This window comes from Gobius niger (genome assembly GCF_951799975.1).
Source record: "Gobius niger genome assembly, chromosome: 1".
In the NCBI taxonomy this organism is placed as follows: Eukaryota; Metazoa; Chordata; class Actinopteri; order Gobiiformes; family Gobiidae; genus Gobius; species Gobius niger.
Window position 1 is genome coordinate 9,688,372 of NC_136852.1, and position 24,746 is coordinate 9,713,117.

A 24,746-nucleotide genomic window follows, 5' to 3' on the forward strand; every position below is an offset into this window, starting at 1 on the left:
TGTAATGAGGTTTGTTAACCTGGCAAAACAAAAGCCGGATTGATAATACAGTGCACAATAGAATCAATCAGGAAAGGCTCCAGTTTAAATCGTCTGGGAACAGAACAGACTTTTGGGTGGATATTTGATGCTGATTAAAAAAATGTTGTTTACTGTAAGTCTGTAGCAGTATACGTTTTCCATCAGTTGATAAAAGTACTTGTTGTCTGCTATGTAGGGCCAAACCATTCCATTATTGGCATATTTCCACACACACAAATGCATTAGCCGAAATAATAATAAAAAAGTATTATAAAGTAAAAAGAAGGATATAGTCATTGAAGTATATAGATTTTTATTTTATTTGTTCAAGATATGGATTGTTTCGGCCAAACATGAAGTTGCAGATGATGCAACAGTCACAAAGATAAGTTTCTACAATATCCATCATGCTGTTGTGGCTATATTGTCTTGGTTTTGATAACTGTTGCTTTTACCTGTATACAGTACAACGAATAAATGGAAGACCTTAGCGACAAATTTACATCTGCTTTATTAACCTCTTACTCCCTGCCTTTCCTGAGCGCATTTACTTCAGTTCGGCTTTACCCAAATCTAGAAGCTACTCGACTGGAGCGCAACGGTGTAATGCCTCATTTGAAAGCGAAGACCTACAAAACATATCTAAATACAGGTTTTTCCTCAGATTGTTGTAATTTAAAAAAAAAAAAAAATTGCCATGTTTTTGTCACGTTTTCGTCTTTTTTTTCACTTTTTCATCCTTGTTTGGACTTTTCTGTTGCTCTTTTTTGGTCATTTTTGTTGCTATTTTGCCACTTTTAGATATACATAGATTATAGATTTGGGCAAGGCCAAACTTATAATGCTCAGGTGGGGGCTAAGAGGTTAAGGAAATACATATTTTACCTGTACGATCCCATGACGGCGCTCTTATTGAACGGTCGCCGCTCTCCGGCTCTCAGCTGTCACAAACTCACGCGAGAGCAATGCGTGAGAGTACCACTGTGACCGCATGTTGTCATGGATACGAAACACAAACGATGTCAGGACGAGCAGCTGGCGCCTCAACCTCGAGCACAACAAAAATAGGAATGAATGACTTGCTTTAAAACATTTCTAACGTCACCTTCACTTCTGTAGGCTAAAAGTAGCGTAACAAACTTTACGTGCACTGACAAGAGGAAGCTAAAGTGCGCTAAGGTAAGAGAAACACGTGGTTGTGTTACTTTCAATTTGTTGCTAACACGTTACGTTAGTCGACGCTAATGCATAGTGGCGCTCGTTTTATTATATTATATTATATTTAGTTTAGCTGCACAGTCGAACAGTGATCTTAACCTTTACCTAACCTACACCGAGCGCATTTTCTCCAGTTTGGCTTTACCCAAAACCTAAAAGCTTAAAAAAAAAGCATCAAAATTGCGACGAAAACGAGGATGAAAACGCAGCAAAAAAGTGGCAAAAACAAGGCGAAAACACCACACAAAAGCAATGAAAAAAATCAATGAAAAAAAATCAATGAAAAACTACAGTTACCATGGAGATCCGCTATCTTTGGAGCTGTTAGCATACATTTCCATTGACTAACATTAGCTAAAAACAGTATAAAAAGTGGAGAAAATAGCCGTTGAACAACTCAGTTAGCTGCTGAGTTACTGCCGGTAAATACATCACTGTGGTGTTACATCACATGTGATGTCATATCGCTAAGCATAATGGGATTAGCAGCAATTGTAAACTAATGGAGATTTTAGAAGTTAAAATACTGTTATTGTTCACATTAAAACACTTGAAGACCGCATTGTGTTAGATGTATTTACCAGCAGTAACTCGGCAGCTAGCGGAGTTGTTCCACAGCTTTTTTCTCCAGTTTTTATACTGTTTTTAGCTAATTTTAGTCTATGGAAATGTATGCTAATAGCTGCAAAGATGGCAGATCTCCATGGTAACTGTGCAATTTCCCGAATTCTATAAACAAAAACGCTTCAAAAATGTGACAACAAAGTTACGATCACTTTTGTAGGTCTTAGCTTTCAAATGAGACATTACACTGTTGCTCTCCAGTCCAGAGGCTTTTAGATTTGGTAATACCGAACTGGAAAGAAATGCACTGGGTTCAGGCAGGGGGCAAGAGGTTAAGGTGTAAGGGATTTTAAATGTCTAAAAATAACTAGTGTTATTGTTTGACATGGCAACACAACACTGGATTAAGGTAGTGCTTAAACAACAAATAACACACAAGAATTGCATAAACGTGCTTCAAAATAGTTTTTGTTGCCAGATATAGAAAAGTTGTTGGATGCCACTAAAGTAAGCAACTCATTATAAGCTTAAACCAACTTATAAATAACTTTGCGGCGGGGATTTATTACTATAATAATTTGGGCACACATTATTGGCAGCTGTTTTCCTAATTTAAATCATTTATAGTCTCATAGGATTACATTTGGCTGTGCATCACGGCTAGTTTCCTTTTGCTTATTCTTTTGCAGGAGAAGAGGAGGAGGAGGAGGAGGTGCACCAAGAATGCTTAAGCACAAAGACAGAAGAGCCATGAATTTAAATGACTTTGTGGTGCTTCCGAACAGCGCGGCCAAATCCGTCAAGCTCAATGCCAGGTGAGATGGAATAAGATCAATGATGTGATTTAAAGCATTTGGTTAAGAGCCTGTAGGGCCACTTGGCAGGGCCACCATTTCTCTCTGTTCCATTCGGAGCGCTGTCCAGACAAATGAGGGTTTCACAAAATCCTGTGACCTGGATTTTGATAGTTTGGGGCACAGCCGTGTTTTTGTTCCCCCCCCCCGTCCCGTGTCAAGCCATCTAAAAACCGGGAGTTCAATCTCCTACTGTAGTTTCTCATTTGCCGAAAGGTAATTGACTGAATTGATGTGCACTGTCGTAGTATCTTGATCCAGTGACTAATTGATTAAAGTATCGATCTCACGTAGGCAACAGGGATCTGCAAGTGCGGCAGATGAATTGAAGCTATTGATGAAAGCTCGGCCGGCCGCTCAGTCTGGGCAGGTCATTTGTATGATGGATTGTACTTGATTGATTGCATACATGTGAGAATGCTGTAAGTGCGTGTGTGTGTTGCCATAGGAACCTGCAGGAGCTGAAGACGGAGACGGGAAGTTTGGTCCAAGAAAGTGACGAGATGGAGGAGAAGCTGAAGAGGCTGAAGGAGAGGATGAGCCAGGAGAAAGAGCAGCGCACGTGAGTAAAAACTGCACAGGACTGTCATTTGTTAGAAGCGACATATTTGGCTCAAGTGACGCTGAAGTGGTGCTTAGAAAGAACACAAAATAAAGTAAAGCACTGGACAAAGAAGGTGTTATAGTTTGACATCAATGCCACAATTATTGCTGGACACATCCATGAAATTCCCTTTGAAAATGAGTCACGGATTCTTTTATCAAGCTTAAAAGGCAAAAAGCAAAGAACTGTCTCACCGCCCAAAACAACTGAGTGGCAAAGACAAAGACAACATGGACTAATAGGGAGAAGTTACAGGTGAATAAGCAAATAAGGCTCTACAAAGTTCTTCATATCTCTTTGTGAAGTTTTGAGATTGTAATTAGATTGGTGTTTTTTCAATAAGCAGTAATATTTAAGAGAAGACTCAAATATGAACTGCTAAACTACAAAGGGTGACATGCTTTTCAGGAAATGTTTGTGCTTCCCAACCTTTTTTTTTTCTTTGAAGCCCACTCTAAACGTCCTGGAAGCAGGCCGGGCCCCCAAGTCCATAAACACGGCCCCCACAAACGCATCTAAACATAGAAACTAATGCAGAAAATACAGCTTTTCTGTTTTCTGCACCTGTAGCCTTTTCTCAATGATATGTAAGGATTTTCATAACATTTAATTTACTCAAAAATAGCTCGGAAAGTCTGACCAGACAAAGTGCAGGGATCCCAAGTGCCCCCCAGGTTCCACACAAGTTTTTTGTTTTTGTTTTTTAACATAATGAGACTATGGAGACAAATAAAGCGCCTTTACTTTTTCTTGTTTGCAAAGGATAATGTGTATTCAATATTTGTTCTTCCTAATTTTTTTCTTCACAAATCATTGTCTTGGTAATTTGCCGATCCCATCCATTAAAATTGCATTTTCGGGATACGTTTTGCACTCCTATGAGAAAGCATTAAAGAAATCGGCAATATTAATAGTGATTGTGAATGTGGGACAGCATGTGTTAATTTTTTTGCAGCCCAGTCATATATTGAGTGAACACTATTTTGAGGTGAGAGATTTCAGATGAAAAAGACCATTATTGATGGTCTTTTTGAAGGACAAAATGTGTAAAGAGGATACTTCTAAATTAAGATTATGCAAGCCCAGAAAGCAACAAGTGGAAAATGAGAAAGAATTAGATTTTACATAACAAATCATCCTCTTAAGTGCTTCTTAATTACTGAACAAAATTCGATCTCAGGAAGATGACTGTGTGGGATAATTTGCGTTGAGACTGTATCCAAAACAAACACTGAAATCTGTTGTTGATGCAAGAGAATAATGAGATCAGCTCCATTAGCGCAGCTTTTTTAATGTAAGTTTAAAGCAACCTCTATTGGGACTGGCTAATGAATTTGATGCAGTTGCAGTCTGTCTGTACATAAAAAAAAAAACACATCCTTTTTAATCTAATATTCAAAGTAACGCAATTAGTAACTTCATTCCCAATGGTCCGCATCACTGTGGATACTTTCACACGGCCTGGAAACGTCTATTCCTTTGACATTCTTTTAGATCAAATATGTAAAGTAAAAATTAAAATACGGCTGCTTCATCACATAATTTATGAGCTTTTGGTGTGATATTAAGAAAAAGTTTATTCTTCCAAACTCACCCTAAACAATGAATGTGTTAAATTTAAACATTGTGATTGAGTGTCTAAATTCAAGGCATTGGATATTATAAATTTAAAGGTATAAAATAATGACTAGCCTTTATTGGAGTTGTCAAGGTGGCCATTTTAACTTAAAGATTACAACTAGCATTCCGTCCTTTTTATTGTGTAAGACATCATTATTCTTCTCTATAAAAGGACCAAACCTAAAGGCAGGAGAACATGAGATGCTGAGGATATCACACTTGAACAACCGCATGAGGAGTCAAAAATAAAACCCTGTTATGCAACTCTGCCAAAAGAGGCGAGTTAAGTAAGGCGGGCGCTGAGAAACTGCAGGTAAGAAAAGGAAACTGACAGAAGAGTGAAGCGGCAGGAGGTTGGCACCAAAAGAGGAAGTCATTACACGTAAGAGGCGTTAAGAGGTGAACGCTGATGTGGGAGATGAAAGCCTTAGCATCGAGATGTGCAGAAATATCAAATCCACGCAGCTGCAGTCAAACACAGAGGGCACTTATGGAGGCGACGTGGGAGGTATGGAGGGGGAGAGAGAGGAAACCACCGCGATCGGTGTAGGAGAGTGAAGGGAAAGGCAGCAGGGGGGAGCGCGGGATAGTAACAAGACAGAGCTGAAATAGTAATAAGAGGAGGCGCCATGTGATTCATAATAGATTGTTATATTTGGATGAAAATAGACGGTGTATCATTTGTTTGTTATGTAATGGGATGTGTAGCAAGTGATGTAATACAATTCTAGTCGAAAGATTTTAATTTTACACTTTTAGCAAAATTGACATCTTGAAATCTTTCATCAAGGACCCGGTCTTAAAATGGACATATCTTTCTTAAGGTTTAAACCATGTTTTAACATCGTTCCCTCGTCAAAGACATACCTGGAGTAGAATTTCACTACATTCACACAGTTTGGAGTAATCCTTGGACAAAGCTGTTAAATTTAGCTGTTTCTTCTTCTACAGCGTCAGCGCCTCGTTCTGTACTTCCGATTACATTTGCGTCATTGTTCAAACCCAAAAACTGTCCTCCACATTTTTCAAAGCCCAACATTATCTAATTATTTTTGAAGAAAATGATTCCTATAGCTGCCAGCAGGAGGAGCCCTAGTCAAGATTTTCACCAGCTCTTTCGCCTGCATTTCATTGTTATCATTTACCTCTTACAGAGACATATGTTCAAAGTATAGAACGTATAATATCAAAGCTGAGGCCAAAATGTATTTATTTTCTATTTTTAAGCTCCATATGCTTGACATGACCACTTTGATATCTAATAATAGATTTTTATTGTAGTATTTCAAATGCTATCAAAACATTTTTTGCAAAGCAGCCTTTTGTATTCTACACTTTTGCGTACTGCCAGTTAAGTGCTATACCTTTTGTACTTTTTGCAGGAATTGGATTTCGAAGAATATTTTATGCCCTACTTTTTACATACAGTATTACAACAATCCTATTGCTTGAGAAAGAAATGTTGGTCAATTTCTTCTCCCATTATTGAACAATGTGAGGAGATGTTCGGAGCAAGAGGATGAAATTATTAGCTTATATCTTTTAGTTAGGTTAATCCTTGTTTTTTAAGGGAATGGTGAAGAGCGAAAAGAGACATTCAGCAAAATCAGTAGAGCCTGAACTCGAACCCACAACGCTTTGCAACCCACAAGAACAGTGCTCTGGCAGCAGCCTTATCCACTGACTAGACTATCAGCTATTTTATCTCAAAACATGCTCTCCCTCTCACTTTGAAATGTTATCAACAAGTTCTGTTTGAGCCTGACTTGTAAATATCACTCATTATCAGTAATTTCATTTCCATAACACGGTTCAGCGAGCATTAGCCAACTCCCCAACAGCTTGAAATTGATCTGTTAGCCCGCTATCTGTGTCAGACACAACTCAAATTACAACAAGCCGGTTTATGCAATTGCTTTTCTGATTGTTTTATTTGTTATAGGTCAAAAACTGTGCATACAACTTTCCCAGAAATCATTCTTTGACAAATGGTTCGGAAAATGATGCCTGCGTTATTTTCTCTCCCAATAACTCCTCACATAAAAGAAAAACAAGAGTATTTATTTTGTCTTCCATTTGATAATAGACCTGATTCATTACTGCGGCGTTTTTTTCCCCCCACGAATTCCGATTGAGGGGCATCGGAGCCAGTTTGAGCATAAAATTACTTTGGCAAATGAAAACAAACACCAGCTATTAACATGATTGCTTTATTCCCCGTTTGACTTGTGCTTTTTCTCATTTCATTAATAGCCATAAAATGTTTTGGCCAGCGTGGAGTTATGGATAGTGGTGCATATTAGAATATATGAAGTCATAATTTAGTGCTAGGGTTAGGGGAGAGATGCGAACTACATTTATAAAGCTGCAGAGATATAGGATGAGGTAGCAGTGCGGTCCAAAGCAAGTGTTAGGAGCAGAGCGGTTAATTGCTGCGGAAGTGATTTAGGAACAAGTTTGTAACGGCGGCACCAGTGTCATGTCTTAATAAACAAGGACGAATGCGCTGGTTATGGATGTGGGAGAGTTTTCATGCTTGAACTTGTTGTCTTCAGAAAACTTAATCACTGCTTTGTCCTTGTGTATTCACAAATTACAAGTTAATAGGCATCTTTAACCAAAATTACTGTGTTTTGTGGAAACGTGATAGAAGCGAGGTCTTGCAGTTTGGCTAAAGTTATTTTATAGTTGTAGACTTTTTTGCGCCTATGGGGAAGATGCATCCTTCAAGCTGTGTGTCATTGCATGTTTTTTGGTTGACTTGAAACATTGACTTTCTTGGGTGCCCGTCACTCAACTCGCACCCACTCAACTCAAATGGTGGATTTTTTAAAAGACGTGTGAATTGTTGAGTGTATAAAAATGGATTACAATATTTGTCATCAATCATTTCAACCTGAAAAGACTCAGCCTTAGAAAGTTTTACTGAACGTGAATCATGATTGGGGCTCAGACCCCGGCGGAAGATTGCAGTAATGATATGGAATACATGGCGTTAATAGATGCTGGCCAGAATCATCTTTCCCGGAGCCCGAACACTGGTGGTCGTAGAATGAGACCTGGCGCGGCTGGTCAGCGTGATGAGCAGACCCTGAGGAGAGGCCAGGCGGAGGAGGGGTGGAGGAGGGTTGCAGTACAGCTGGGAAACGGCCGAGTGATTGACCGGGGAGCTTAAAGGAACAGGCCACCGTTTTTACATACTGATTTATGTTCTTACCTGAGCTTAGATGAGTTGATGCTTACCTGTCTGGTCTTTGTGGGTAGGCTCAGTCACGCAAAACAACCAAAGACATTGTTAGCATTTGGCCTCTCCCAGTGTATTCCTATAGCTCCAAACAGGGGGGAAGTTGGAAGCTACCATGCTCTTCCACGGGCACGCCCAAAGACCAGACAGATATGTATCAACTCGTCTAAGCTCAGGTAAGAACATATCACAGTATGGAAGAACTGTGTGCCCTCAGTCATGCAAAAGGCCAAAGATGTTTTTAGCATTTGGCCTCTCCCAGTATATTCCTATGGCTCCAAACGTTGTGAAGTTAGAAGCGACCAAGCTCTTCCATAGGCACACACAAAGACCAGACAAGTACGTATAAACTCATCTAAGCTCAGGTAAGATCATATCTCAGTATGGAAAAATGGTGGCCTGTTCCTTTAAGAAGGGGATCTTGGACGATGAATGGTCGAAGCGAATGTGCGTTGGGGCCGTGATTGGGTGATCAGTGAAGGCTGTCGTTGATGAGGCGATGAATGAAGGCTGCAAGTACGTCTTCCAGGTTGAATTTACGCTGAAGCTTCATTTCTTTGCCTTTGTTATGTCCTGGTGTTCCATGTTATGATGTTTTGAGCTTATCCTTATCCAGGGGTTACAAGTGATGTGGTGCACACTGGCTCCCTGTTTGTTCCCGTTTTGATTTTAAAATTCTTTTATTTGTTTATGCCTTCATGGCCTCGCTCCACGGTATCTCTCTGACCTGCCTTACACTCCTACTCATGCTCTCTCAGGTCGGCAGATCATTTCTTTTGCAAAACAAATAGTAAGTTGCAAGGGGAACACTCTTTTTCTGTTGCCTGGACCCAAATTGTGGAAACGCACTGGCCTTGCACCTTACACCGGCCCAGACGTTTAAATCCCAGCTGAAAACATACCTTTTTTTCTTCAGCCTTTAACTTGGATTGACTCATTGTCTTCTGTTGTATTTTCTTGCTGTAATTATTGCTATCTTTATCTACCATTTGGCTGTGTTGCTTGTATTTATAAGCATTTTATGTGTACTGCACTTGCCATAGCACTGAACTATTCAAAACTCCTCAAAATTAAATCCATTGTGGAAAGAGTATTGTGGCTGAATGATTGAGAATGATAGTGTTACTACTTATTTCATTTTTACCCCCCCAAAAGGCTGCAATAAGATAATGGTGATTGTATTTCATTTGTGAACATGTAGCAAACCAGGAGTTACAGAAAGTTACAACATAATAGTTTGTTTACACACGTCATATATTTTGAGAACGTGTGAGAAAACAACTGTAACAGTAGAGCTGTCTGCCAACTATGTAATTTTAAGTGACAGGAAGATTGCGTAACGTTCCACTTTTTAATATCGCCGTTGCACCTTTGTTAACTCCGTATCTGGGAGAATATCTTGTTTATTAATAACGCCTCGCTACTTGTGCAGCTGTGTCACTAATCAGCTCTGACTGCTCTCGAGCATTTGAACTCTTTGAGGCTTTAGACTGAAGCAGACACCGTCACTTCCACTTCTTTGTGTCACCTGGCTCCACTGAATGGATTAGCGATGCTGCACTTGAACAGCTACTTTTAATTAGTTTTCAAAAGCAACTTGCATTTGGTTTCCACTCACTCATTCTTACCATTCAGAGCGGAGGGAGACAGAGGAGGTGCGTTTCAACCGAGGATGTTTTGTAGAAACTGTTGTAACCTGAATCAATGTTTTTGTCCTACAGTGCCAACAAATGGCCTTTGTTACCTTTCTACAGTGTTGGGCAAGTTACTTTTGGAAAATTGTGATATATTCTATTTTAAAAATGTAACATGTTTCTATTACATATTTCTGTTTAAAAATGTAACAGAGTTACACTACTTTGATTTTCTTTTGAGTCAAAATATAAACTGAAAATAGTAGAAATGCAGAGCAAAAGTGCTGTCAAAGATCTTTTCCTTCACTATCCACCATTCTCTCTCGTGTTTTGTTTTGATGACGTTAGCTTCACACAATGCAGGTCTTCTTCACCAACTTCCAACTTGATTTGGTGCTGCATTTTATTTGGGGGGAGTTTTTTTTTTCAAACATTTAAATGTACTTCTAACTCGAGTTACTTGTAATGACAAATATGTTATTTAGTGGTGGGACTCGATTGAAAAAAAATCATCTAGTTAATTACAGGTGTGTAATTAATTCATTGCAATGAATCGCATGTTAATCCAAAACAAAAAACTAAACTTTTTGCACCTAAATTATTAAAGACTTGTTTTTGTTATCAAAGTTGAGTACCCTTAAATCTTAAAAAAAGATATCTACCGTATTTTCTGTACCAAGTCGCACTTTTTTTTCATAGTTTGGCTGGGGGTGTGACTTATACTCAGGTGTGACTTATACTTATCCAAATATGTAATTTCACGTTTGTTATTTTCACACTGGCACTCTAGGCTTGTGTACCAATATCAGCTACTCCTGTGCCACTGAAAAGAAAAACAAAACAAAAAACTTGTGAGGGACTGGCGAAAAGCGGAGGTTGCTCTTACTACAATGGAGAAAGAAATCGCGGGCTGAAAGCTAAATGGCCACAGCGAGAAGAACGAGTTCGCAAATGGGTGCTTGAACAACGCGCTGCCGTGAGAGGCTTGTCAACGGTGCAGTTACGCCTCCATGCTGCCCAGGTAGTGCGACTTATACTTTGGAGCGACTTATGTATGTTTTTTTCTTCTTCATTCTGCTTATTTTGGCTGGTGCAACTTATACTCTGGAGTGACTTAAAGCCCAGAAAATACAGTTAAAAAAAAAAACAGCAGTTTATTTGTAACAGGTTTTATTAGGAGATAAAAGACTGATAATATTTACCATGATTTTACACAGTTATAATCATCGCTTATTGACATTTTCTACATTCCTACCCAGCAGACCAGTACATTTGGCAAGTCTTCCTGACTGGGCTCGACAATGGTGTAGTGATGACTTGATTTGAGAGGAGAGGAGCAGATACTTAAGATAAAGAGAGACGTTCCCCTGGCTGACAGCGCAGAGACACTTTAGGAGGAAATTTAGGAGGAGATGATTGGCTCAGACAGAGAAATGAGCTGGCAACGGTGGGACATAAAGGAGAGGAGTCTTAAGATGGGCAGATTACTCAACAAGTATTACAGTAATCTCAGGAATAACAGGCACTGAGCATTGCCATTTGATTTTTAAATTGTTAGATAGCTGATTTGTGGTAAATAAATGCCCAGTTCAGAATACTATTAGTCTCTTGTGGCACAAAGCAACCACAGCCAGTGAGGATGAACTTTTGGAGTAGTACTTGAACAACTTGCTGGGGGTCTTTTCCTGCCTTTCGACCCCTTTCACGCTTGGCTATTCTTAAAATCCCAAACTCACCTGACTGGCCCGACCAACAAGTGACATTTTCCCAACTAATTGGACAGCCCACACCGCGAACAGTTCTACAGAGATAACCATACATAATAACCCATTCCGAGACCTGTGTAGTAAAACTTCCATTGAATTCTTTTATTCCACCCGGCGCAGAGGAAGCCATTTCCGAGCCGGTTTCTCAGACTGACGTTTCGGGGAAGAGAATGGGAAAGGTTTTGGAATAATGAGGTGTTATGGTTGGTTCAGGTTCCCCCGGATTTTCCTCTCCTTTTTCTCCCCGTGCCCGTCTCCTCCTTCCAGATGACGGCGGAGGCTCTTTGACACGCCGCCGTCTCACATCCCGGAGCTGTGATTTATGCTCAGCCAGCGCAGTCTGCTGTCTATGTCCCGCTCTGTTTTTTTTTCCGCCTCGTCTCTCAGATCGCACTGCTCCCGAACTCCAGGAATTGTTAGTCTTCGTGGCGTTGGAACTGGATACAAACTAGGGTTGAACAATGTGAACAAAAGAAAAAAAAAAAGATGCTGAATGGTGCTGAATATTGTAATTTCTAAGATGGAAAGATTGGATAGTAATTTGAATGCCGCAGATACAGTATTTTAAGTGGATATGACAGGTTTTGCAGATTACATTCATGGAAAAAGCATAGCAACAGAAGCCAAATGAGTGGCAAGTCTGCATTGTTGAGCTTTTATACACTCAATGTGAGCGAAGAGATGTTTTTTCTTGTAGCATGTAAAATGTGACTGTGTTCTGAGCAGGACTAAGACAATAATGATAAAGCCCAGATGGATTTTCCCAAACACGGCAGGGTTTTCTCTGTCCAAGTCGGGGCTTTCCTGTAGCTTTCACTTCAGGCCTTGTCTTGGATTACAAACACAAGCCTTCGTCTTATCAGAAAATACACTTTGCCCGGTGCTGTCTATCGGTTTCATGTCCTGTCATGTCACACAGAAGGAAGCCAAAAATGTCAGCTTTCTGGGGAGCAAATGTTACTGGATCATAGCATGGATATTGTCGCCAATCTCTCCCCTTCCAATGGCAAAAGAATTGGCCGTAGAATTGAAAAGGTCAATGTAAAAAGCCCCTCTATTGTACAAAGAGTTCAAATAATTTAAAATCAGTGTTTTTGTGCTTCAAAACATGTTATAATGCTGTTTGTTCTTGCGCAAAATCTGTACTATAGTATCCAGCTCCCCGTGATCTTAAACGCATTCATTTTTTATGGTATACCGAGATTTATTAAGTTGCTGGAAACATCTATAAGGCCTATCTCTGCTCCCACTGACTGGTAGATTGGGTTGAGATCTGGTGATTGGGGCCGGCCTTTGGAGAGAGCAAACTCATTATGTCGGAGACACACTGTGGTCATTAAGGGACGGATGTTCCCACTTCTCCATCGAGGCTGTGGAATTTAACCAGGACCAAACCAAGGGAAGAACCAGGCTAAGATCACAGGACACTATCTCTGTATTAGCGTGGAACTAGTTTTCATCTATTGCACCATGAATTCCCCCAAGATAGTTGCGCTTTAACAATTTCAATATATCACACGTCCATCATGCCTCTTGCACATGCATCTTTGGTAACATTGTTTTTCTTCCCACTGTATAGAGTTTGGGGTTGTGTTGTCAAACTGCTTTTTTCTGGGATTTCTGGTGTATTCCAGAATGATATAAAGATATTGTTGACTTAATAAAATTTGGGCACTGTAATGTGTCCGGCAGCTACATTAAAGCAGTTCTACAGGCTAACGGGCAAAGCTAACTGCGGGCTAGCGCCACTTAAACAGTATTTACAGCCAAATTTGAGTGAAAAAAATTACCTCCATTGTGTAATTGGATGTACAGTATCCCTCTCTCCCTTTGTCTTTTCTGTCAGCATAGTATTTACTCTCACAGACAATTAATGAGTAAAAAATTGCAACATGCCATGACACCTGCAGCGGTGCTTATGGCCTCTAGGGGCACAAGTTACTTAGTACTGCTTTAAATGGCCTTTTCATTTTTCCCACCAGGCCATAAGGAAGCTGAACTCCCGTCCCTACCTTCCCTGTACTCCCTGTGCTTCCACCCCTCACTCCCCGCTCCATACCAAGGACTTGAGAGAATAAACATTTCAATTCATATCAATGAATTGGCAATACAAAAAATATCTTGATGAATTTCTGTTTTACAATGACTGAATGCTCCTTGCGTGCTGAGTGCCAGAGTTGAGCATATATTTTGTGGTAGCATATCCCAGTCTTTGGAAATGACCCTATAGGCTGTGGAGGTTGCAGGCCGTCTCTGAACTCCCTCCATCTCTCAACTCCACCGCCCTCACTCTCTCGCTCTCTCTCCAGGTGGCATGTCCAGAGGGGCCGCCTCTGTCATCCCGCACTGACAGAGGCGTGCCTCAGCTGTCTCCCATGGCGACAGGTCCTGCGCTTGCCCGGGTGACGCTGCCGTGGTTATTACCTGACGCCCACCCTCACTGTCAGGAGCGGCGCTTGGCAACTCTCTGGCACAGCACGCGGTGCCACACACACCCCAGACGCACGCACACTGCCAGGGTCTGACAGGCTGCCAGCTCCGAGCAAAATAAACTTCCCTCAAAGACAGCCAGACATCACAATAGCATAAATAGCATAAATAATTCAAGCATGAGCGTGAATAACTCCTGTCTAAATGAGGATGATTCTGCACGTCTTCACTTTTGTGTGACTGACAGGAGCGCTCTCTGTGTATATTAGCAATTTGCATTTTAGTCGCTGTCAATTCTGCTCTTTCTGTCCATATAAACTGAACGTCGTGTGGCGAATGTAGTGCAAAAATTTACCACAAATGAGTCTTGCTTACAAATGAAAGAGTGGGATTAGGGCTACAAGGCTGTTCACAATTGAATAAAAAAAGAAAGAAAGAAAGAAAGAAATTGGAACGGTTGCATTTAGCAAATCTCAAAAGCTGCAGAATAATGTCCTCTGCAAAGAAGCCAAATGACTTGCCACCATGGGGTCTGATTATGAGCAAAACCTGCTCAGAGCGGGTCATTATCGAAGGGCAGTTTTTGAAGATCTGTTTACGTGTGTACTAGTCACTTTATTGAGAACTTACTACTTTCACTCAACTACACTTGAAGGATAGAGATACTAATCCTCTCTAGATTAACTAAAGTCTTGCAGCAGCACATTTCCACTTGCGAAATCTCCATCGAAAACACATTTTCGGCATGATCAGACTGAGTAATAGCTGTACGGGGTTCACTGCGTGCACTGGTTAAGGTCTAACGCTCATTAAAGTTACCACAATGTACTGTACGCAAGCCTCAGTCAACTGAAGCCAGGCATGAATTTAATCAGCGATCTTTCAGCTCGACTGCCGACTGTGCTTTCAAATGTGTGTTTTTTTTGTTTTCTAAATTAATGCTGTGCGAGAATCAATACGAATTTGTAGTGAAGAGGGACTTGCACTCGTGTTGCGTCTGGGTCAAGGTTGTGGTTGTAGCTGCAATCCTTTTCGAAAGCCTCTGTTGTGTCTCTCAATTAATAATTTTTTGTCTGTTAACAGCAGCACAATATAATGTAAAAGCTTTTCTTACTGGGGAATCAAGATCTCAATCTCCTGATAGTATGAAATAATAATAATTCTGTTTTAGTGGTTTGAAACACACGATTTTCCATCATTTTGCATTGTGGCTCTCGTACATTAATATATTTATCTATTGTTAAGTAGAAACATGTTCAAATCAAAACAGTCAACGCTCTTTTCTTTGTCTATGCAATCCGGTAGTTCTAGATGGAAGTGTGGCCAGCACGGGCTGTTAAACAATGCTACATCGTCGATCAATTCCAAGAGGAACAACGACAGCAGACTCCAAAAGGTACATCTCCAACACGACATGTTTATTTCACTGAGTTCAGAGGAAACAAGTCTATTTTCGTACAATAACGAGTTGACGTCACATGTCAATAATGAAAGGCCTTTTTTGAGCAGCAAAATCATTTCTGCATTTTCTTCTATTTGTTTTTTTTTTGTGATTGCCCACATTTCATCTCTGCTCAACGCACAATTTTACTAATTGGACATTTTTCTGTATTTTTCTGGGGGGTTTAAAATAAAACAAAATCACAATTTTGCATCCACCAATGTTTTATTTCAGTGATTTGGCATTGGGCATAAAGCATCTTTTGAGTTCTTTCCCACCGGCGCTGTTTGGTCTGGACCTCCTCCCCATAGGTTTGGACCAAGCAGATTGGTATTTGGTTCGGAAAAAGAAATCAGCAACAGCAAATGAATAAATATGTAGACAGGTGGATGAGAGGAGGAGAGAGAGGACAAGAGAGTCCTGATAAAAATGCAACTTCAAGGAAAGTCCATCAGTCACGACTTAGAGGTGCATTATAAAATAAATACAAAATGATGTGTACTTGACCTTGCAGTGACCTTTATTTCATCACAGTGGTCTTGAGGATGCTCCAGGATCAGGTTTTCACTGCTGAAAACAGTTGATCCAGGAGAGTTGATCGAAAGCATTACCAAAGAAAATCTAGAGTAAATGTAATATTTCTGTGCGATCAGATGCTTTAAAAGAGCCTTGTAGTCGGCTCTACAGCAGGTTAAAATCACTATTCCGTTATAGTGAATACGGCTAAAGTTCAGTTGGACCCACTTGACAAACATAAAGCTGCTGGGTCATTACAAGGTCAAACTCGCAGGATATTGTGCCACAACTCAATGACACAATTAAGGTTGATTTGTTTTCACTCAAACTTGGCTGTAAACACTGCTAAAGTGGCGCTTGCCCGCAGTTAGCCTTGCCTCTTAGCCTGTTAGCTTCTTCTTCGTGATTCCATTAGTGTGTATTGCGCCTCCGACCCAGAGGCAAGGAAGTTGCAAGGGTAGCTCTCTGGACTGAAACACCTGGGGGAGATGAAAGACCCCCCAATCATCCCATTAACACTTGTATTACCCCCAGAGGTACTATACTTAGTTCTTTAAAGGGACTATACAGTGGTTAGAAATGTTAAAATTAATTATTTTCCTCCCCCTACATGTTCCAGCCATGTCCTAAGATGTAGAATGAGCCCAGACCCATTCACCACAACTGCCTCTAAAATCCTGGACTGTCACTCAAAAAGGTGTTCGGGTCCGAAGTGCCGTCATGCACGAGCTTAATATAGAACCTGCAGTTACGGATATGACCAGAAGCGGCAGTAGTGAGTATAAAATGACAAAATTGCATCCAGTCCCTTTAAGGAACATGGTGTGAAATCAACAGTTTATGTTTCAGGTTCCACTGTATTCAAGTTTGATAAGTTCCAAATAAAAAACATTTTAGATGCTTTAAGAATTGACAAAATCTATAAACCAAGGCTCAGTAGGACAGTATGTTCGCGTTCGTGAAGCTATATGCCGAGCACTGCTGGAAGAGGAGCACATTGTTACGGATTTCCCTCATTCATATGTAGACTGCGGTGCTACTGAGAACTTCTTTGACAGTTGATTAACCATGACTCCTTCTCACTCAGTTATCAGCAGGGAAAGTGAAGATACTCCAGGAGGAACCGCCGACAGGTCAGTGGGTCATGGCTGGATTTTCTCTCACTTTGACTATGGTTTCCTACGATGCATTTAGATTCAGTGAACATTTGCTTTAATCTGAAGATGCTCCACTGGCAGTAGGGGAAAAAATTACATTGTGAACGCAATACAATCCACTATTTCTTTGCTAATGGCATTCTAACAAATTATTGGCGCTGCAATAAATCCAGTTTGAGAGCAGAATAAGCTCAGAACAGGTCAGAGATGGTTGGTCAGTGGTATGGGCCTTGAAAATGTGGAAGACACTTCTGGATTCTAGCTATTACACAAGGAAATCCAGAAAATACAGACTGGACTTTCTGTAGTTGAAGAAATGACCAAAGTGAACAGGATTAAGACAAGCACAAATAACTTAATTTTGATATAATCCCTTTAAACGTCAATGGTAGTCTTGGATAATTGGTCCATTGAAGGACTTTGTAATTAAGTTATTATCCTTTTTTTCTCCAATTGCAGTTCAGCCCGCACCTCCATCCCCTGCCACTGTGGGAACCAGGACCATGAGGAGGAACAGGCCGAAGGGGACTGCATGTGGACAATGTGACGTCAGGATTGCCGGCGTAGTATGTAACTCACAGATTATCCCATGGTTTATCAAAACTAATCTTAAACACTGTTTACTCACATTAGTATTGCTACATAAGATTGGTTTTACAGTCTCTTCTCATTGTTGTCTGTAAATTCGTAGGTTTGACTCATTTGTTAATCATTAAAAAGGCCCTTTTCTCCACACAAAGTAGTTCCAAGCAGCGCGCAAATAACATACAATCCACAAGCTAGTGTTACCTTACTGTTGCTTGTGTCATCTAGTCACACCTGTTGTGAAAAACTGACTTTCACTTGACAGTTTACAGGCCATATAAAGTGTTACTTTGATGTATTTTCAGTACGTTGCCATAGTTACTGGGCTTCAAGTGATGTTACTGAAAAAATAGATTTGTTTTTCAACTTTCCATCAATATCAAAGCATACTCAATGGGCTGCACAGTTGTGTTCACATTCAATACACTTTTGGCCAAGTCTCTACATCAACACTCCGGACCAAGTGGGAAAACTGTTGATTCAAGTCTACTGCTGTGGAAAAGTCATACAATTACTGAAACTTTAAAATCAGAGAAGGTTTAAAGGCACACTGCGTAATGTCTTGGGCTATACTGTTGCCATCAACACAAAACATGTTCCCAATGAGTTGCTTAACACAGAAAATGCAATTCCTGCAGGGGGTAATTAAAGAACAGATTTGAATGAGGATTTAACCTATTTGAATCTAAAATTCTGCTGCCTTTAGTCAACAGCTCCATGGAGATGAGCTGGACGTACCCACTCCCGGTAAAGTTACAGTCATGTCGTAGGGGAGCTGAATCGCTCACAGGAAAGGCTCCTGCTTGTTTGTACATTTATGAGGTATCATAAAATAAATGCTTGTATTTCAATATTATTTATTAGGTCAACGCGGTGTGTCTTAAAGAAAAGATCCTTCATTCATCCTTTTTATATTACTTTTGACACGGTTCCTTCTTTCCATAATATTTAGGGCAGGGCTGTCCAAACAGCCTTCCATTGAGGGCCGCATATTGAAGTGTATACAGAGTGGAGAGCCATTGATCAGTGTTCAATGGAGTGAAAATTTCAACTGGGTGCATTTAGCAGAGGTTTACCCAAGCCTCACACCTGTATTTAGGCTAGGAACAATAATGCCAGCTCTTTCTAGCAAGAAGATGTTTGTTTTTGAGGTTATAATCTGGTACAATTGTGAAAAATGATAGACTTTCAGTAAAAAGTACCAACCCTGGCCATGTGTGCCAATTCAACAATGAGCCAGAGGGCCACTGAGAGTTGCTCTTATTCATTTATCATTATGTATAGTATTTTTGTTTATTGTTCTAGAAGAGCAACAGCCCCAAAGCAGAATAAAACACTTAATTATTAGACAGAGAATGATGGATGTAAAGGCAGAAGAGGAGGTGTTGGACCATTTTATCAGGTTATTTTAGGTACATGCTGTAAATGGATTGCAGTAATTTGCTGGATTCTGCAACTGAAGTGGATGGCACCGAACGGTTCAATGAAAAACCTAATGACCCCGCTGCCCTGTGGCGACGCTTTAATGGTTTATAGTAGTCGTCCGGCCAAGCACATGCGGCGACCCGCAAATACACTTTTGTGCCCACCCCCGATGACCCTTAATGACGGCAATAACGGGCAAGTGCTGCAGTTGTCTGGGCCATTTCGCCTGGACTTTAACATAAGTACAAGCTCTGAGTCATGCAGCCACACTCTCAGAAACAGCCACGGACGCCATTTCTGTCCTACGCAGTGTCCCAGGCTCATTCACCCAAGATCAGGGGCTGGTAAGTCATCAAAGTGCCATTTACTGCCTGGTTGATGTACCTAGGCGCTTGGGAGTGTTTGCAATTTATCCTTCAAGACTTAGAGGGGAAATAAGGCTATGTTTTATGGGGTCATTCAAAGCTTATATTGTAACCGGAGACTTTCGCAAATACGGACATGATTGGTTGACTGAAATTCCGAGATTTAATAGTGTATTTCAGGAGTCTGCACGTGCCGTTGCAATGTTAGTGCCTTAACCATTAGATTGAAGGCGCCTGGATCTTTATGTAATGGCCGACGATAAGAGAGCATTGCAAGTACCTGCAGTACTATCTTAAGACCCTGACTGACAATATGGAGATTGGTTAGTTACCCATTACAGCACTGCATTTTTTAGGTATAAAAGGCCAAACCCGCCCAATAGCATCTGAAAATCCTCCCCAAACTTTTTTGGGGGGATATCCATTACCAGATACTTTATGGCCTCAACATTCATGTCAGCTTATTTATTCCCGAGGTCGCTATGCATGCAGTTCTCATGTCTGATGAAGGACATGTGGCCCGAAACGTCACATACAGTGCTAATACGTCTTTTTCTATTCTGCAGTTGTCCATTAGCCACCCCATCTGCTGACTGTCCTGCCTGTGACGTAATAAGTTGACTCAGACTGGTCCCATCGGGTTGCTGTAGGACTCAATAAATCAACAGCGTCCTCAGCTCTGTGTTTGCTGGAACAAAGCCAGTAATCTAAGATTCTGTACCTCGGGCGTCCCATGTGAAAACACGTGATTCATGATGTGTTAGATTAGCCGTTTCTGTCACGTCTGTCAAGCGAATGGAAAATGTCTTGTGTAATTTCCATTGCAAAACTTTTACAAAAGCGAATAGGCTCCCCCCCCCCCCCCCTCCAAATCATGCAGCCTACGTCTTAGACAAAGTTTGGCATTTTGAGAAAGAGCAGGATCTGTCCTCGATATGGCGCAGCTCCATTCATCCAAGAGATATCATTTTGATGCACTGTGCACATATTGCCTTGCGGAGGGTTTTTGGGTAACTGTGGCTCAGTCGGTTGTCAAGCTCATCACAGTTTGGCAATTTTGTTTTCTGCGATTGGAAAGGCATGCAGTTGTTTTCTCGGGTGAGACACACATACTGTACTAATGCACATGTACACTGTTGAGTGCCTGTGGTCGCGCTTTACTTAACTACACCGTGTTGACGTGGTAACAGGACAGAAATAGTGTGGTACATTAGGAACAACAAGGGTTAATGCATCGGTTTTCGTATTATTACCAAGAAATGAAAACATCCAGCTGGTTCAATTAACCAACCTATTATCATTGTATTACTGTGCTCCTGTAAGTGCCACTGAGTGTGTATGAGTGGAAGTGTGGTCGCCTCATGTAAAGAACTTGGATTAACCATACCACAACATGTAGCTTATTGAAATCTTTGTGTTTTACCACGCAAATTCACAGACCAAACAGCTCAGTGGTGGGGGGGGGGGCACATGTGTGTTTGTGGTCATACAAACATGTTAAAATCACGGTTGCTTGATCACTTAACCTTCTCTGTCTTCCTGCAGAAGTGTGCCGAATGCTCCAAGGACTACTGCGGGAGCTGCTTCTCCAAATTCCACCAAAAGGGGGCACTGAAGTTCCACTCGGCCGTCCCCATTCAGGTGAACTTGATCCCTGTGCATAACTGTAGCTCCTTTGTGCGTCTGTCTCTCTTTCACACACTCTTTCAATAATGCCTCCTCTGATCCTTTTCTCTTCTCGCTTCGTAACTCCTTTTGCATTTCTTGCATCTAATCTTCCGCTCTCATCTTTCCACCATCTTCTGCCTCTGCTATTATCCGTACAAATACCTTTCGCTCCATGTACCGAAATATTGGCACTAAGAGTAAAAATAGAGCGGGGTTGTAGATGTAGAGCTGCCCTGACGATTCTGGTAAAGTACCCGATTGCAATATCAAATGAAGACCATGTTTCTAAGCTACAGTGTTAACAGGTTATTTTGTTGTTTGCAAACCGTGCTGTTATACTCAAGTAATTGCAAGTACAAATTATATCATATTACACTGTTATTGTCCATCAGTGAATGCCTCTAAAGCTCATTGTGGCCTCTGCAGTCGGATGCGACAGCACAAAATAAGAAGCTCAGAACAAACCTGAGGCAGCACGATGGAGTTAAAATGCAGGTCATCGGCAGCAAGTTTAATTAAAGCAACCCTTCTTTTTAAGTTTGCAGCTTTGTGTTTACTGTCAGGTTTGATCGATGCACAAAAAAATAAGAGCTACCAGCTATCGGGGGGAAAAAAATTGAGTTGGAGGCAATTTTGCAGCTTAATTGATCGAAAATGATCTCTGTTAAGGTGTCTTTCAAAACAGAGAAACATGACAAAGTTCTGGAGAGCATGATTTACAATTGCAGTTGTTTTTTAAAGTCAGGAATCAGCACTTTTCAATGAAGTCCAGAAGCAGTAACTTTAGGGGATTACTTAGTTTTATACATAAGACCTCGTGGCGAAAAAGGTGTCCAGTTACTTAAAGAATGTTGGCCTTTCTGCTTTGCTTTATTGTGCCTGATTGGGTTTTTTGATTCAGTCGCTATCAATCTTTCCGTGTCAGTCTTGAGGAACGTTCTCCACCCTATCCACAGAACGGGATAACTGTCTAAATTACACCACTGAATGATATTCTCTATTATCTTGCTTCTGAATGTCAAGCTGACCTTTGAAACACCACTCAGATGGCTTGCATGAACCTATTTATGGCGATATTTCTGTGGCTAATTAATAGACACATGCTCATTTAACAGTGTGGAGACAGGACGATTTCAAACCACTTTCAATTAAGTCTTACTTTGTTATGCATTTCCTGAAACTTAAAGGAACCGGCCACCGTTTTTACATACTGAGATATATCCTTAGCTTAGACGAGTTGATGCGTAACTGTCTGGTCTTTGCCTCTCCCAGCAAAGGTATAGTCCCAAACTGGGGTGAAGTTAGAAGCTACCGAGCTGTTCCGCGTTTTCCCTATTTAAATACAGTTACGGATAAAAAAGGGCACTATATTGTAAGGCATAATAACATAGGAGCACTTCGATAGGAAAGTGAGATATTACTCCTAGACGTATTATTATATTATATTATAATTTTGTGGTATTAGACTTGGATCATGTAAAGGCTCACGTAACTGTATTTAAATAGGGAAAACGTGGAAGAGCTTGGTGGTTTGACTCATTTCCCATTTATAACATGATCGGCACGGCAACAGTTAGAAATTGTTTGCCTCTACCTATGTCACTTCCTGTCATTGTCCAAAAAGGAAGTGAAACCATAGCCATCACAAAAATGGTCAAACTTAACAAAGCTGGGTATTTTTTTTTTTTTTTTTTAGCAAAATCTTAAATGTAATCGCGTTAACTATGTTTTAGCAAAACTTGTGTAATGTGTCATATGCACTTTACTCTATACTGGTTGCGCAGACCCATTCCACTGCTCTCATTCATATTACTGCAGTTTTTGAACCTTCCAGGTGCAATCTATGTTCATTTTCCCTGATACAGAATGGGAATGGGTTTCAGCTTGTATAACCTTGTAGATTTGGTAAGAATAAAAAAAAAAAAAACATTATGAGAATTTGAGAATTTTCCTTTTCCGACTTCGACATAGTAACTCAAATAGAGGTTCGAATACCTCCTGAACCTAATGTTGAGCCACTTCACAAAGGAAGCCGAGGTGCCATACACATAATACAATACAATTGGATAATACCGCTTTTGCAAACCCAAAAAGTTTAAAAAAAATGAACTTGAGGCTTAGCACATTTGAAAAATCTGTTGGATGGGACCTAAAGCAGTCTTTACTCTGGCAGCTCGGTGAGATCCAACTGAGCCCCTGTGTAAACGAAGCACCAGGCAGCTGTGGTTACATTTGCACTGCAGGCTGCAAACCGCTAAATGTTATGACTTCACTTTCATCCGCAGCTGATATAATGGCATTAAACAAAAGCCACTTGTTATTAAAAGATCAATTTAAGTCTTACCGTTATGAACCGAGAGCTTTTGCGCTTTGGCGAGTGATTGCTTTACTGAAATATTTTAAATGTCTTATTTGTCTTTATACTACGGCATTGCTTGTGTTTAGTTTCGCTAGTTTTTTATGGTTTGAATGGTGATGAGTGAAGCTGAATTAAGCATTTGTTCTTTTATTCTTGATTTTATACTTGCCTGAGCAGCACTTTGGAAACTGTTTTAGTCGTTAAATTGCGCTATATAGATAAAGTTGGATTGGTTTTAAATTGCTTCAAGCGATGATGAAAGTTCTATCTCCCGGTTCCTCCAAACAGTTTCACTTTTTGGTCAGATCGGCTTGAAATGCAGATGACTCATTTCCCTATAACCTAATGAAGTATACCTTACTTTACCTCTGCTTTTTTTTTTTTGCACACACGCCTCTACTTTCCATTACAAATCATAATCACCTGCAGCCACCATTCGAGTGCTTTAATATTTACTGACTTCAGATAAAACAGTGCTTACTCCGACCCTCTACCTGCCACTCATCCACTCGCTTGCGTACCTCATTCCAGGCTCATCTGTCTTTATCTTTCACTCTCCCGCAGTAACACTCTTCCACAGCCCATTCTTTCACTCAGCCCCTCACCAAAATGTGTATCCTGGCAGGACATTAAGGCTGCGGATTATACACAGCTGACGCAGGCATCTCTCTATCGCCACTAATCCTGTTTCATTTGCCTCGGAATAAATGTGGGAGACAAAATGAGAGAAAAATGGATATTAATTTCGTCAGGTTTTTTTTTTTTTTACTTCTTCCCGTGAAGGCCTGCAGCCTGCTCTGGTTACCAAAGAAACCGTCTATGTTTCGTTATTTGTTCTGAAAATCGCGGTTTTGAACAAGGTCAGCTACATGTTATGCTTTGCAGATGAGTAGCAGCACCAAAGGCTTCGCACAAAAGGTTTATTTGAGACTTTTATTTCTTTTTATTATTTATGGAGGTTAATTGCGGTGCAGTTTGTAAAATTTAAGAGACAGAGAAAGCCGACACACTCTGTAGTCAAAGAGGCTGATGTGCAGCAAGTGGAAAATAAAATGACGCAATTACATAATTTAGTGACTATACCACAACCAATGAAGCATTTGGGGATTCTTCCAGGAGCCCTAAAATATGATTGGTATTCAACAATGCGCACTTCATCTGGTTGCTCTGAAGGATTTATTTGAATGATAAGCCTTACTGTCTAGGGAAATATGCAAAAGTATTAGCAGGTCATACTATTGTTCCTTAGCCTGGACAGCCAGACTACGCAATATT

The 24,746-nt window shown here is 40.6% G+C and overlaps 1 protein-coding gene across 1 annotated transcript in view; it reads left to right on the top strand.

Moving 5' to 3' along the window:
• Positions 1-1,103: 1,103 nt before the first annotated feature.
• The window catches only part of zbbx (zinc finger, B-box domain containing), a gene marked incomplete at its 3' end in the record, with an annotated part of 49,871 nt that continues 26,228 nt past the window's right edge, over positions 1,104-24,746 (top strand). Inside the window, exons 1-7 of the mRNA XM_079565334.1 lie at positions 1,104-1,200; positions 2,501-2,618; positions 3,106-3,219; positions 15,261-15,351; positions 17,000-17,045; positions 17,529-17,635; positions 20,990-21,085. Coding sequence (XP_079421460.1) covers positions 2,527-2,618; positions 3,106-3,219; positions 15,261-15,351; positions 17,000-17,045; positions 17,529-17,635; positions 20,990-21,085 — 546 coding nt within the window. The remainder of the gene's footprint in view (positions 1,201-2,500; positions 2,619-3,105; positions 3,220-15,260; positions 15,352-16,999; positions 17,046-17,528; positions 17,636-20,989; positions 21,086-24,746) is intronic.